Raw genomic sequence first — 15692 nt, 5'->3', positions numbered from 1 at the left:
AGAGGAGCTGAGCCCAGGGGCTGTTGGCCAAGGCTGAGGCCCAAGGAGCATTTCTCAGCTGGCAGGGCAGCCTGAGAACGGGAGGGGGGAATGCAGCAGCACAGGGCCCATGGAACCAAGGGACCATTGTGACACTGTGGGGCCCTGTGAGACCAAGGGACCATTGTGACACTGTGGGGCCTCATGTAATCATGGAGAGCACTGTGACATTGCTGGGCCTCATGGAACCAAGGGGTCCATATTGATGCTGTGTGGCTCCATGGAATGTAGGGATAATTGTGACACTGAGAGGCTCCATCAAACCAAGAGACCACTGTGACACTGCGGATCCTTATGGAAGCATTGAGGCCATTGTGACACTTTGGGGTGTCATGGAACCAAAGGACCATTGTGACACTGCGAGACTCCATGGAGCCAAAGGTCCATCGTGACATAACAAGGCCTCATGGAACCATGCAGACACCATTAAGAAACTTCACAGCCTCATGGAACCAAAGGTCCATTGTGACATTGCAGGGCCTCGTGTCATCAGTGGTCGATTGTGACACTGTGGAACCAAAGGAGACTATTGTGACACTGCAGGGATGCATGGAACCAAAGTTTCAGGGTGACACAGAGGGGTCTCCTGTCGTCAATGGTCCATTGTGACACTGTAGAGCCAAAGGAGACCATTGTGACCCTGCAAACCCCCAGGGTCCAAAAGTCCATTGTGACATTGCAGGGCTCGTGGACAGAGGAGTCACATGACATTGTGGGGGTCTGGGGTACCACAGACACCATTGTGACACTGCAAGGCCTCATGGAATCATTGGGACCATTGTGACACTGCAGAGCCTTCTGGAACCTAGGGGCCATTGTGACACTGTGGGACCGCATTGCACCAAAGGTCCGTTGTGACGCTACAGGACTTCTTGTAATCAAAGGACCATTGTGACACTGTGGGACCCTATGGAAACAAGTCACCATTTTGGCACTGTGGGTTCTCATGAATCCATTTTGGCTCTATGGGGCCCAACAAAACCAAGGGAACACAGAGCAGGTCTGGCTGGTTTGGCCTCCCAGGAGCCACTGGACTGGTCCAGCTGACCTTGCCATGTTAAGGATCTCTTCTCATCTGCTGCTGAAACACTGGGATTCCATGCTTTTCTTGCCATGGAAAAGAACTCTTCTCCTCCTCCAGGCACCCATGGCCAGAATTGAGATTTTACCTCCAAATTTCCTTATATCCAGAGATTGTTCCCATAGGAATATGGCCAGGACAAGTCTGGCTGGCCGTGGTTTCACAAGGGTCACCTCAGATCGGTCCTCGAAACACTGGGGAAGGCAGCGTGCTTTCCTTCCTATGGGAAAGAACTGTCCTGCTTCTCCAGGCACTCATGGCCAATATTGGGCTTCCACCTCCAAAATTCCCTATGTCCAAAGAATGCTTCCAGACAAAATCTACCATTCATGACAAGTCTGGCCGGCCTAGGCCTAGTGAGGCTCTCAACTGCCTTCTAAACACTGGGGCTCTGTGCTATGGAATAGAACTGCCCTTCTCATCCATGTGCCCAAGGCCAGAATTGGGATTTCGACCTCCAACATGGTCCATTGTGAGAGACTGGAGGAGATTGTTGGCTCAAAACATTTCATGTGAGGGGGAGGAAGAGGCAGGTCCAGTCTTGCCCTGCCCTGGAACCCCAATCCTCCCAGAGCCTCTATCCCAGCCCAGCAGTGTCTGCCAGTCCCTGGCACAGCACAGGCAATGCTCCACAGCCACCTCTGCAGCCCCAGCCCAGCTCCTGAGGAACCAAATGAGCCCAAGTCCCACCTGGGGGAAGGACCCAGGAAAACCAAGGGGTATTGAAGGCTGACCACAAGGCAAGCACACATCTTGACTCTACCTCTTCTTGGAATTTCCATCTGAACAGTGCTGGAATCCAGGAGTTGGCAGCTGTGTGTGTGCCTCTCTGTATCTTTTTTGTATTTCTCTCTTTCTGTGTCTTCTTCTGTTTCTGTGCTCCTGCAAATTTTGATTAACAATCCATTGAACAGGCTTAGAGTTTGTGAAGTTGAATGGGCCAAGTCAATGCTTTGAGAAGTGTTTTATGTTGATTGAATGTCTGTCGTAGTTTGACATGAGAAGAATTTTAAAAAGTAGTACAAAACTTTTTGTGTAACTGACAATCTGGTTAACCACTGAGACACTGAATACCCCTCTGTGAATCACAAATGTTTAAAATGAAAAAGCCCAGGAACCTCCTCTTTCTTTTCCAGTCAACAAAGAAGTAGTGAACCCTGGTCCCACCCCCCATCTCAACCAAACCAAACCAAACCAAGCCAAACCAGGCAACCCCGCCATGGGCCGAGCCCCTTCCCGCCTCCCCAGGCTGAACCCCCTTCCCATCGGCCCCACTCTAACAAAACCAAACCACAACAACTACCAAACAGGAAAACAGGAGACTACAAAACCCCAACAAGAAATAAGGTAGCCACAGCAACTGTGAGGCTGCACAGACAGCCCTGCCTCGGGCCCTGCCGGCCTCTGGGCCAGCAGAGAGGCAGCCAGGGCTGGCCATGGCCAGAAACAGGCCCTGAGCCCCGCAGGAGGATGGAGCTGGGCCACAGCCAAACTCAGCCCAGGCCAAAGCTGGACTCAGCAGCCAGGGCTGTCAACACATGGGCACAGAGGCTTGCCATGACAAATGTCCTGGGTCCCCTCCCTGCTCTGTCCATGCCTCCAAGGACACAGAGCAGCCTCCTCTCTGGGCCACTTGCCTGTTTGCAATGCCTTGCACAGGTGCTGGCCCTGCCCCACAAGGCCTGGCCTGAGTCCTGCCCCTGCACGCTCAGCCAGGCTGAGATGGACACTGATGGTTTCTGGGCCAGACTCTCTGAGCCCAGCCCAGCTCCCTGCTAGCTCTGCCAGCTGCCCTGAGCTCTGGGCAGCACCAAGGGCCTCTCCCCAGCCCAGCCCAGCCGCCTCTGGCCCCACAGCTCTGCTCAGGCCAGGCTGCTCTGGGCACTGCCCCACGGCCTCAGCCCCTGGCAAGGGCACAGCAGCAGCTGCAGCTGCCACAGGACTCAGCCCCAGCCAGGGGGGAAGGTGCATGGCCAAGGCCAAAGGAGGCTCCCTGGCTGCCCTGCTCCCCTCGGGCTGAGGTGCTGAGAGCTCTGCAGCCCCTGCTGCCATCCCATCTGCCCAGGGCAGCACAAGAGCCCCGGCCCTGGGGCTCTCAAGAGCTGCTCCTGCTCCAGGCCCAGGGCTCATCCCAGAGCTGGGCAGCCACAAAGCTGTGCCCATTTCTGTTCATTGCTGCTCTGATGAGGATGAATCCTCAGCCACTCGGAGACTGCTAACAAATTTTACTCCTCCAGAGACCTCTACTTTCTTGAGTTCTTCAGTTCAGGAATACAGTGACAAAGGCTGATAAACATCTGTTCAAAACACCTGTCATGGTTTGGGCCTGGCACAGAGCCAGTGCCCCCATGAGTATACCTTCTCCTTGGTGTGTGCTGTGAGATGTGACCAGGAATAAGCAAAGCAGGCTCCAGCTTAAACATGAAGGAAACTTTATTACCTAAACTACAAGAAAAGAAGGAAAAAAAACTATAAGAGAAAAAAATTGAAAACCTTACAAAAAACACTTTCCTCCTCCCCATCACCCAAAAAATTTCCCAATCCAATACATTCCCCCAAATCACCAACTGCCCAGTCTGGCACCACCCTTTAGAATACTCAAACTTCAGTCCATGAAGAGAAGAGGAGTCCTTCTTGCACCATAGGCTTCCCCTGGAAACACGCTGAAACCTCGTGTGCTTCCATGTCACTCAGCACCGCCCGGAAAGTCCTTTTGCTGCTTGTGACATCTTCCTTCCATGCCAGTGCTCTCACCACTGTGCATGGACCAGAGCTGCTTTTAGGGTTGTCTGTTAAGGATGCCTTGTCTCACTCCAAAAAGGCACAGTCTCTGCTTTGGGACATCTGTCCCCCCCATTTTTTTCCAACCCCCTGGGGCTGAGGGGTCCCCACAATGAACCCTCCTGGTTCTGAGGCACTGCCTCCCCCTAAATGCAGTCTCTGTGTCACAGGAATAAAACTGAGTCTATGGCTACACAAGAAAAGTCCAGCCAAAAGGCCACTCCAATCATCTCTCTCTCCACTCAGCCAGCCTTCTCCACATCCTTCGGGCCAGGTCCTTGGTTATCTCATCTCTTATTTCTCTTCTTATTCAGCTCTGAGGAGGATCAGCATTATTGCGAGGTCCCAGTCATGAAAGAAAGGGGTTAAAAATTCAGTCTCTGCCTGTCCCAGAACTCCGGCACTCCCACACTTGCTGCTGCTCCGGCCAGCACCTCCTCCCTTGCTGCATTCCCCCCCTTTCTCCTCCTGGGCCGGCTGCTATCACATTCATCCTCGCCGGCTCTCCCTCTCTCTCTCCGGGGGGGGGAATGGCTGCCTGATGTCTCTTGTTGCTCTCCACCCTTCCATCCTCCAGGGCCTCCTCACCCATCTCTGTCCAGGCCCAGGCCTACCACATGGCTGCCCCTCCTCCGCCGAGCAGCAGCGGCTGGACGGGGGAAGGGAGATCCGACCTCCGTCCCTCGAAGTCCCAAGAGAGCCTCCCAGAGCCGAAGCTCTGCTTTTAACCGCTGTGTGTTCTCAGAGGTGTGTCCAAAAACCCACTGGCTACACCAGGTGCCAATATCAAAATCCAAGCACCCATTGGTTTGACCACAGCATACCAGAATTCCCACTTCTTCCTGGTCAAACCACCACACCTTTCCAGGAGGAAAAGTCAGAGGAAACACCCAAAGTGTCTCAAAGTATGGATGGGTCCTAATGAGGTCCATCCTCAACACAGACTCCTCATGGACTCTTTGGAGGAGAGATTTGGAGGCCAGGATGGCACATAAACCTCTCAGAGACTCAGTGTGGAAAGGAAAATCCTTAAAAGTACTTAAAAGTATCCTTAAATCCTTAAAATACCTTTAAAAACCTTGAGTACCTCAAAGTATTAATGAGCACCACTAAGTTTCAGTACAAAGCTCTCAAGGGACTCATTAAAGCAGATAATTGGGGCCATGATTGCACAAACCTCTCACAGAGTCTGTATCAAAAGGAAAACACCAAGTACCTTAAAATAAATGAAGTACCCTCAAGCATTAATGAGCCCCACTGAGTGCTGTTACTGACAAAGCCTCTCCAGGGACTAATTACAGCAGATAATTGGAGGCCATGATTGCACAAACCACTCAGAGACTCCAAGGGAAAAGCCAAACCCAAAGTCCTTTGAAAAACCTGCACAGAGGTTCATGGCACAGAGGCAGCTCCTGGCAAGGGCAGCGCTGCAGAGAGACAGCTGTGGCCAGGAGCAGCTCCTGTGCACAGCCCAGCAGGGCTGGGGCACTGCCTGCAGCCACCCCAGGCACAGCACAGGGCACAGAGGGGTTAAACTCAGCCTGGGCTGGGAGCACAGAGCAGAGCTCACTCAGGGCTCACTAGAGCAGAAATCATTCCAGGTTTGAAACAGTCATTCCCTGGCTGTGGGAAGAGAAGCTGCAGTTCCTGCAGGGATCTCCTGGAGCTGGCATATCCCACAGCTTTTAGAACCTTTCAGGAGGACTCTCAGAGGTGCTCCAGGGCAGGGCTGTGGCCCCAGGGCAGGGCTGGCTTTCCCTGCTGCCCCAGCCCAGGCACAGCCCAAGGCAGCTCCTGTTGCCAGGCTCTGCTGCAGGGCTGAGCAGCCGGGGCTGCAGCCAGGGGTGCCCAGGGCTGTCCTGCAGAGCAGGGTCCTGCAGCCCAGGGTGCTGTGCTGGGGCAGGGACTCTGCTGCCTGCCAGGGACAGCTCTCAGCTGGCCCAGGGAGCTGCTCCCAGTGCTGGGGAGAAGCTGTGGGGGGAAGGAGCCACCCTGAGCAGGGCAGGGCCTGCTGCTGAGAGGGGCTGAGTGGGGCAGGGCTGCTCCCAGCTCCAGACCAGCCTGGGCACAGCTCCGGAGGACACTTCCCAAAGCAGGTAAGCCAGGGATTGCTGGAAAGATCAGAAGCTTTCCTGAGAGTGTTTTCAATTTCCTACTTGGAGAAGGATGGGAAATTTGGGGTGATGACAAAAAGATTTTTGCTTTTTATACATTCTGAATGTATTCATAGCTCTGTAAATTACTATTATATAGTTATAAAACTATAATCCTTACTCTAATAAACTCTTCACTAACTGTATTAAACTACTATTATATACTTATATAACCATAATCCTTAATTAGCTCTAGTATGTTTCCTAACTTTTCTCTTAGATTTTAGAAAAATAGACATTTTAGACTGTCTAAATATATTCCTGAAATACTGTGTAGTCCTATTATCAGGAAGAGGACCTATAGGAACATTTTTTAAATTGACCAGAATGTGAATAGTCACAACAAATATTTTTGACAAAGAAGCCTTTGGACCTAATCCAACAGGTTGTACCAGGGGTGTGTAACTAGGGAAACCGAATCTCCTATTGGATTTTCATGTTAAATATCCTAATTAATCATCCTTAATAAATCATTTAAATTAGGCCCCGGGTGTGCCCCATCCCCACTGGGACACCTGGAAGCTTCCAATAAATGTCTGGTTTTTACTTTACTGTTCTAATACTGTTGCAAGTGTTGTTTTTTTTTTTTTTTTCTCTTTGGATTATAGAAAACAGGGGGATGAGAGAAGCAGAACAGGAATTGTAATCCCAGAATCCCAGTACATTCTGAGTTGAAAGGGACACACAGGATCATCAAAGTAATGTTTAAACACTTACGGAGACTCCAGAACTGTGACTTAAGCTGGTCAGTCTCTCTGCTGGGAGCCTCCCAAAGGGCCCTCAGCCACTCCTCAGCCCTGGACAGCAGCAGCATCACCTCTGCAGGGCCCAGCAGGGCTCTCCTGAGCTGCCCTTGCCCAGCTGCACACAGAGCCTGCCCCAGCCAGGGCCCTGCACACAGGCAGGTTTCTGTAGGGCCCCGGCCAGGGCACACAGGCTGGGATGGGCTCTGTGAGCACTGACAGGGACAAGGCTCCTCTCAGGAGGGAATGTCCAGGCCCAGGGAGATGCTCAGGGAAGGAGAGGGGGCTGAAGAGAGCAGTGCTGGGGCAGGATGAGGGCACGGTTGGTGTGTGGGAGTTGCCGGGCACAGCTGGGAACGGGAACAGTGTCTTGAGGTCCCGGCTGTCTCTGCCCTGCCCTCTCAGGCGCAGCACCACAACATCTTCTCTTGGTTCTGCCCTGCCCTGATATTGTCACTGCTATCTGCTGCTCTCAGGGAGGCTCTGGCATTTGCAGCAGCTGAGTCAGGCACTGCCCTTGGCATTCCTGCCAGGCAGGGCTGTCCAAGGGAATGGGGTGTCCAAGTTTCCCTGGCACCTGTGGGGCTGTGGGCAAAGCAGTCCATGGGAAAGGGGAATGAGCTGAGCCCCCTCCCTGAGATCCCATCAAGGGCACAGCCAGGGATTTCCTTGCTGTGCCCTTCCAAGCTCTGAGCTGCCCTCCTGGGTGCAAATCTGTGCCAGAGCCTCTGGGAGTTCCCTGAATGTCCCACGGGGAAGGGCAGAGCCGCCAGAGCTGAGGAAATGCTGCTGGGTTTGCCAAGTGAACAGTGAGTGTCCTTGGCACAAGGGGGTGCTGAGACCTTGCCCAGAGACCTTTAGGGAGGGTGAGACATTCAGTGATCCTCTGATCTGGGCAGGGGCTGGTTTATCCCAGGGTGACCTGGGAGTGTGATTGTGCTCTGATTGCAGCCAAATGATTTCCCAGAGCAGGAACAAGGCTGGGTGAGTCCCAGCTGTAGGGACTGTTTACAGGGAATGGCCCAGGTTTGGCTCCAAGCAGCCTCTCCTGACCTATCACTGTCCTTTCTCCATGAACAGGTCCCCAAGTGCAGCCCCAGCAAATGTCCAACAGCAGCTCCATCAGGCACTTCCTCCTGCTGGCATTGGCAGACACGCGGCAGCTGCAGCTCCTGCACTTCTGCCTCTTGCTGGGCATCTCCCTGGCTGCCCTCCTGGCCAACGGCCTCATCATCAGCACTGTAGCCTGCGGCCACCACCTGCACACGCCCATGTTCTTCTTCCTGCTCAACCTGGCCCTCAGCGACCTGGGCTCCATCTGCACCACTGTCCCCAAAGCCATGCACAATTCCCTCTGGGACACCAGGGACATCTCCTACACTGGATGTGCTGCCCAAGTATTTTTTTTTGTTTTCTATGCTATAACAGAGTATTTCCTTTTGACCATCATGTGCTACGACCGCTACGTGTCCATCTGCAAACCCCTGCACTACGGGACCCTCCTGGGCAGCAGAGCTTGTGCCCACATGGCAGCAGCTGCCTGGGCCAGTGCCTTTCTCACTGCTCTGCTGCACACAGCCAATGCATTTTCCCTGCCCCTGTGCCATGGCAATGCCCTGGGCCAGTTCTTCTGTGAGGTGCCCCAGATCCTCAAACTCTCCTGCTCCAAATCCTACCTCAGGGAACTTGGGCTTCTTGCTGTCACTGTGTGTTTCAATTTCAGTTGTTTTGTGTTCATTGTTTTCTCCTATGTGCAGATCTTCAGGACTGTGCTGAGGATCCCCTCTGAGCAGGGACGGCACAAAGCCTTTTCCACCTGCCTCCCTCACCTGGCTGTGGTCTCCCTGTTCATCAGCACTGGCATGTTTGCCTACCTGAAGCCCCCCTCCATGTCGTTCCCATCCCTGGATCTGGCCCTGTCACTTCTGTACTCAGTGGTGCCTCCAGCCCTGAACCCCCTCATCTACAGCCTGAGGAACCAGGAGCTGAAGGCTGCGGTGTGGACACTGATGACTGGATGCTTTCAGAAACACTAAACTGCTGGCCAGTGTTTGCAAATCACTTGTAATAAAAGTAATTTTTGATATTTCTTGTTGGTTTGGTTGTGGTCTTTTTCCCCTTTTTTTTAGGTTTTTCATATTGTCCATAATTAAATATCAGTGTTTGGGCCGTTTCTCATTTTCTTTCTCTCCACCTTCCCTGAGCCCACAGACTGTGCCAATGAGGGGCTGCGCTCCTGGTGGCTTTAAAGGAACTAAAGGATCTCCCAGCAGAGTTTTCTGCAGAGATGCCCTTTTGTTGCCTTCTCTGGAGCTGCAGCAGCAATGTCTGTGTGCAGAGCTGGGGGCAGATCAGTGCTGGCCCCGCAGCTGTGCCCAGCAGCAGCAGCACTTGGTGTTGCCAGTGCTGCTGCCGTGGCCCTGCCCCACTGCCCTGGTGGCCCTGGTGTTCCTGCAGGGCCTGAGTGCTCTCGGGGCCGGGCACAGTCCTGGGGGTGGCAGTGCCAGGGCTGCAGCAGGGACAGGCCAAGTAATATAATTAATTAGTAATATAAATAATTTGTAATATAAATATTGTTTGATAGTTCTTTTGGCTTTGTTCTTTTTTTCCCCTGTGTTTTAGTTTTTCAATGTTGTCCATAAAATAAAACCATTGTTTTGCCATTTCTCTTTTTTTTTCCTCCACCTTCCCTGGAGCCACTGACTGTGTCAACGAGGAGCTGCACTGTTGGTGGCTTTAATAGAACTAAAGGATCTCCCAGCAGAGTTTTCTGCAGAGATGCCCTTTTGTTGCCTTCTCTGGAGCTGCAGCAGCAATGTCTCTGTGCAGAGCTGGGGACAGATCAGTGCTGAGTACAGCAGCCCTGCTCCTGCTGGCCAAACCATTCCTGATCCAGGCCAGGAGCCATTCACCTTCTTGCCCAGCTGGGCACTCTGCTGCCTCATGTCCAGCCTGCTGTCCATCAGTCCCTGCAGGTCCCTTTCTGCCTTGCTGCTCTCCAGCCACTCTGTCCCCAGCCTGTAGTGCTGCAGGGGTTGTTGTGGCCAAAGGGCAGGACCCGGCACTGGGACTTGTTAAACCTCACCTTGTTGGGTTTGGGCCCTGGATCCAGGCTGTCCAGGGCGCTGTGCAGAGCCCTCCTGACCTCCAGCAGATCAACACTCGCATCCAGCTTGGTGTCATCTGCAAAGATGTCCTTGGTTCTTCAGTGTCACAATGGCCTCTTGCTTACACCAGGCCCAGCACTGTCACACTGGTCTCCTTGGTTCCATGAAGCCACAAAATGTGACAATGGACTCCTTGGTTCCATGGGGCTTCACAGTGTCACAATGTTCTCATTGGTGCTGCAGTTCCACAGTGGGCCCTTGGTTCCATGAGGCCCCAGAGTGTCACAATGGCCCCAGAGTGCACAGAATGCCAGAATCAAATAGGCTGTAAAAGACCTTTGCTATTATCAAGTCCAACCATTACCCTAATACTCACTTGTCACCCTGACCATGCCACTAAGTGCCACTGGAGAGGGACAGTGACTCTGCCACCTCCCCCCTGGCCAGCCCATTCCAATGCCCACTCACCCTTTCTGTGAAGAACCTCTTTCTGTTGTCCAGCCTGAACCTCGCCTGGTAAAGCTTAAGGCTGTGTCTTCTTGTCCTGCCCTCCAGCAGATCCACACTCACACCCAGCTTGGTGCCATCTGCAATTTGTGAATGGTGGACTCGATCCCCTCAGCCAGATCATCAGTGAAGATATTAAACAGGACTGGGCCCAGCACAGATCCCTGGGGGACAGCACCAGTGCCTGGACACCAGCTGGGTGCAGCACAATAATCCCCTCTACTCTCTGAGCCCAGCCTCCAGCCAGCTCTTAAATCTGCCAGCCAGGAGGGAACCCTCTCAAGCTGTGGGTTGCAGCTTTTCCAGGGAATGCTGTCAGAGACCATGTCAAAGGCTTTGCTGAATTCATGGTACACAACATCCACAGCCTTTCCCGCATCCACGGGTGGGTCACCTGGTCATAAAAGGAGACCAGGTTGGTCAGGCAGGACCTACCACCCCTAAATCCACGCTGGCTGGCTCTGATCCCTCGGCCATCCTGTGGGTGCCCTGTGATGGCACTCAGGGTGATCTGTTCCATAACCTTGCTGGGCACCCAGGTCAGGCTGACAGGCCTGGAGTTCCCCAGCTCCCCCTTCCAGCCCTTCTTGGGGATGGGCTCACACTGGCACCTCCAGTCCTCTGGGACCTCCCTGCTGAGCCAGGACTGATGGTAAATGATGGAGAGCAGCTTGGGGAGCTCATCCACCAGCTCCCTTATCCCACCAGGATTGATCCCATCTGGTCCCAGAGACACCTGTGAGCATCTGAGTGGCTCAGCAGGTCACCAACTGCTTCCTCCTGGATTCCAGGGGTCTGTTCTGCACCCTGTGCCCATCTGCCAGATCAGGAGAACACCTGTCCTGAGGACAACCTGTCCTAATATTGAAAATTGAGACAAACAAGGTGTTAAGCAGTTCAGCCATTTCCTTTAGTTACTATCTTCTCCACTGCATTCAAGAAAGAGTAGAGGTTTTCCTTCTCCCTCCTTTTTCTAAAACATTTTTATACAAACTTTTTTTTTTACAGGATGGGTCAGGTTAAATTTTGCTTGAGCTTTCACTGCTCTAATGTACTTTGTGATAACCTAAAGACATCCTTAAACACTTCCTGCAGTGCCAGTCCTTTTTTCCCTTGAGTTCCCACAAAAGCCCAATGGGCAACCAAGCCAGTAATTTTCCTTTCTAGCTCATCTTTTGCTGCACTGGGACAGGCTGCTCCTTCCCCCTTACGATTAATTTTTTGAAATGTGTCCATCCTTCCTGGATCCCTCCATTTTTACGGGCTGTTTCCCTTCAAAAAATCAGTATCTGATTTAGTACTCCCCAAATCTGCATCCTAAACAGGCCAAAGTCTGCCCTTCCTAATTCCACTGTGGAAGTTTTGTAGCTGCCCCTCCTTCTTTCACAGAACATTGAACACTGGATTATTTCATGGTCACTGTGCCCCAGGCAGCCTCCGAGTCCCACATCTGCCACCAGCCCTTCTCTGTTTGTGAACAGCAGCAGACAGAGCTTTCCTTGGCAGTGGGAGTATTACCAAAAATTCTGTAAAACAGAAGACTCATTCACCCCAAAGGAGCATTAGATTCAGCATTCTTTATTCAGCTGGATGCATGGGGGATAGCTCCTTCCAAAGCCATGCATGCTGAGCACAGGAAAGTTTCTGTTTATATTCTGTATTTAGCAGACATATCATTGACTGTCCTGAACTAAACACAAATATGATAATCATTTTCCCAAAATGATTCCCCTCACCCTTTACCCATGAGTTCTTCTGTCCTGGGTTCTCTTTGGTGATCCCTGGTGGTCGTGGACCCCAATATTCCAGTGAGCCTGGCTGAGCTGGCAGGAAACTGAGGCTGCTGAACTTCCAGTTCCCCTTCTCACACTATGGGCATTGTGTGGTTTCCATAGGCCTGGGGTTTTGGAGAACAAGCTCCAGGTGTCAGCTCACCTGGTGTGGACAATTGATCATCTGGTAACATGAGATCACAGAGTGGGCTATGACATCACAGAGTGGGTTATGTGAGGTTATCGAGAACTATGACATCATAGACTGCATCTGTGACACCACGTGGCAGAGGTCTGACATCACAGAGCAGGCTGTGACATCCCAGAGGGGCTGTGTGACATCCCTGCACGGCTGTGTCAGGTCACTGGGTTGGTCACTCTGCCCCAGTTTTCCCTCACAGTTTCTCCCAACAAGTCCAATGCTGTTCATGCCCAGTGGGGTCCCTGTCCCTGGGGATCCCCCCGGCCCACCTGGAGCCACAGCCTCCACCAAAGGATGTTCCACAGGATCCACCCCAGAGCCTGACAGGGGACAAGGGGCCAGGGCTGTGTGACCAGGACATCAAGGACGGGGATTATCCAGGTCACTGTGGCCTGGGTTGGGTTGCCCAGGGCAGGAAAGATGTCTGGCAGCTGGAGCAGGGTCTGGGAAGGGCCTCCAAGGTGGGGCTGGAGCCCTTAGGCTGTGAGCAGAGGCTGAGGGAGCAGGGCTGGTCCAGCCTGGAGCAGGGAAGGCTGAGGGGCTCCTCATGCCAGCCTGGCTGTGCCAGCGAGGAGGGGATGGAGAACACAGAGCCAGGCTCTTTACCGGGAGGCCTGGTGGGAGACAAAAGCCAATGGGTGGAAGGGGAAAGAGGAGAGATCACCTGGGACAGGAGGAGATGAAATGAGTCAGGCTGCTTTCACCATTTCCTCAACACCAAAAGCAGCCTGACCTCCCTTCTCCATCCACGACTGACAGCTTTGCAAATCAGGAATTGTTTGAGCTGTTTTACACCCACTCCAGGATGACCATCCTGATCCAAGAACTTGATTGTGTTTACATCGATCATAGAACCATGTTTGTCTAAATAATTTTAGTATGGAAATCACGTGTGAATGGTGGACTCATCAGATACTGCTGGGAGGTTGCACATAGCTGTGATTGTTATTAAATTGTATCCTGTTCCACTATGGTCTGTTGGCCATGAAGAGAAACTTTCTGTGCCTCGGAGTCTCACCAGCTCCTGCCCCACAAAAGACACAAACCTGATGAGTTGTGGTTCCCAATCCAGTGGTGGCACTTCCACCTCCCTCTGTAGCCAGAGCAGAGCTCCCTTGTCCCGGAAAGTCCCTGGCAATGGAGGGATAATGGAAACAGGGGAGGCTGTGGGGATCAGGGGCAGGGTGGAGCCAGGGAGAAGAATGACTTTTGCATTTTACAGCGCTGTGCCTTCCCTTGGCTTTGTTGGCTGACAAGAAATGAACATCCTTTGTGTCTCAGGCAGCTCCTTCTCCAAGGAAAGCAGGTGGGAGCTGGAGCCAAGGAGCTGAAAGCTGCAGGTGCAGCCTGGGCTGGCGGGAGCTCAGATTTGCACAAGGCTGCTCTGAGTGCCAGGGCTGGGATGGGGGAAATGGTAGGGTGGGGGGTAGGGACAGAGTCTGATTGATAGTCAGCCGTGGAGGGTCTTGATTTTCCTATCTATTCAAACTGCATGAGGAGGTACTTGGATTCAATATAAATTGGAGACTACACATATCAATTTATGAACAGGGAAAAACCTGAAAAGACCTAAAAATGATTCATCACTGTCTTTGTAAATAGAATATATTCTGTTTGAACTCACTACTGAAATCGGTCAAATTAACCACAGATGGTTTGAAAACTTAAAACAAATTATTCCCAGAGGCTTGGCTTCTTAAGATGTTCTTAATGTTAATGATCTCTGGGACACTGAATTCCTGCACTCAAGAGCTGAAGGCTGAACAAGGCTCTGCAGCAGGAAAATTCAGCAGCAGCCTCCAAGTTGCTGAGGATGTCAGCAGCCCCCACTGAGGCCATCCCTGCCCAGAGACCGTGGGGGAATGGGCAGACAAGGAGAGCGTCCCTGGGGCTGGGGCAGCACAACTCAGAGGCAGCAGCGGCTCCAGCTGGGCAATGGAGTGTGGAATGTGGCTGGGAAAGCCCTGCCTGGGCTGTGCCAAGCAGGACACATGAGCCCTGACTCCCATCCACTAAACAACTCTCTCAAGGAGACATTTAAAAAGAATTACAATTGTTTGTTTCCTCTGAGTTGGACTCACTGGAGAAATACCAACAAGAGATTCTCAGGAGCTCAGAAGAACTTTAGAAATCAGAGAAACTTAGGCAAACATTTTTCATGGCATTGTAGTGATTTTGGTTTGTTAATTTAAGATTTTTCAAATCCTGGGATATTTCAAGTTAAGTATTGATGAGTGTGGTGGGTTTTAGTGTCAGTTAATTATTTATGTATTTCTTTTTTTGTGAGATATGATTAGGAGAAAGGTAAAGTAGGCTTAAAATTTTAAAAGGGTATTAAGAAAATTTTATTAAAAGTAAGAAAAAGAAGAGAAGGAGTAAGAATTAAACACTTTAGAACACTTGTTTTTGTTTACAACTTTTTCTTTTTACTGACAATGTAAAGAAACTAAACTTAAAATTTCTAGTTGCTTTAGTCTTTATAGACCAGTCTTTTTTTTTAGATTACTTTGTGAGGGACGTTTTTCCTGGTAGATTTATGGAGATTTTTTTTTTACAGGAGGAAAAAGATTTTTTTTGTGGCACATAATTTTGTCATGGATAACAGTTGTCTGGGAAATTGTTATTGTGAAGTTGTTTTTATTGCTACAAGCTTTTGTACAGCTTGTTGATGGGTCATGTTGACTTATGGGGTATTGTTTTAAAAATAGTTCTTTAAAGGTAAAAGTTTTCTTAATTTACTTTTAAAATTATTTTTATCTCTGGGAATATGTATCTTCTCTTGGGAATTCTGGATTACTTCTTTTTTCCCCTGTTTAAACTTTTTATGTAATTACAGTTATTTTAACAGTTCTTGTCTTTTAGCATGGAGGTTTTTCTTTGATATTAATTTGAATTTTTTCAATAGTTTTATGTGTTTTAATGAAAAATAGATTTTTTGAGATTTAATTTCTTCTTTCCTGACTTTGATGGCTTTATGTTGGTTTTTTATATGCTTGCATTTTGTTTTTCTTTTACTCGAGGGAGGATTGAAGTATTGAAAGGGTTAACATCTGACCTGTCAGTATCTTGTGGTAGAAGTTGTGGTTGGGTTAGGATTGGTTTTATGGTCCATTTTTGTGAGGTTTTTTTGTTTAATTTTAGTTGCAGGGTTATTTTGTATGGGTTGTGGGTTGTAGGGGTTTTTGATTTTAATTGTCTTGGGGAGAGGGGACTGGATGGTAAGATTCTAATAGCTGTGGCTAGCTTTGTTCTGGTTGGGGTTTTGTAGCCTCTTTTGTTTTCTTGTTTGGTAGTTGTTGATGTTTGG

The 15692-nt window shown here is 50.7% G+C and overlaps 1 protein-coding gene across 1 annotated transcript; it reads left to right on the top strand.

Moving 5' to 3' along the window:
* Nucleotides 1-7900: 7900 nt before the first annotated feature.
* On the top strand, nucleotides 7901-8833 carry LOC131571895 (olfactory receptor 14A16-like). The gene has a single exon (XM_058824649.1). The coding sequence runs from the start codon at nucleotides 7901-7903 to the stop codon at nucleotides 8831-8833; it is 933 nt and encodes a 310-aa protein (XP_058680632.1).
* The last annotated feature ends 6859 nt before the right edge of the window (nucleotides 8834-15692 follow it).

The sequence above is a fragment of the Ammospiza caudacuta genome, unplaced genomic scaffold, assembly GCF_027887145.1.
Source record: "Ammospiza caudacuta isolate bAmmCau1 unplaced genomic scaffold, bAmmCau1.pri scaffold_39, whole genome shotgun sequence".
Lineage (NCBI taxonomy): Eukaryota > Metazoa > Chordata > Aves > Passeriformes > Passerellidae > Ammospiza > Ammospiza caudacuta.
The sequence above is the reverse complement of the archived record's forward strand: the minus strand, read 5'-3'. Positions and strand labels throughout refer to the sequence as shown.

Bases quoted from the DNA above. Each gene is read 5' to 3' on its own strand.
- LOC131571895 (XM_058824649.1), top strand. From the start codon at position 7,901: ATGTCCAACAGCAGCTCCATCAGGCACTTCCTCCTGCTGGCATTGGCA.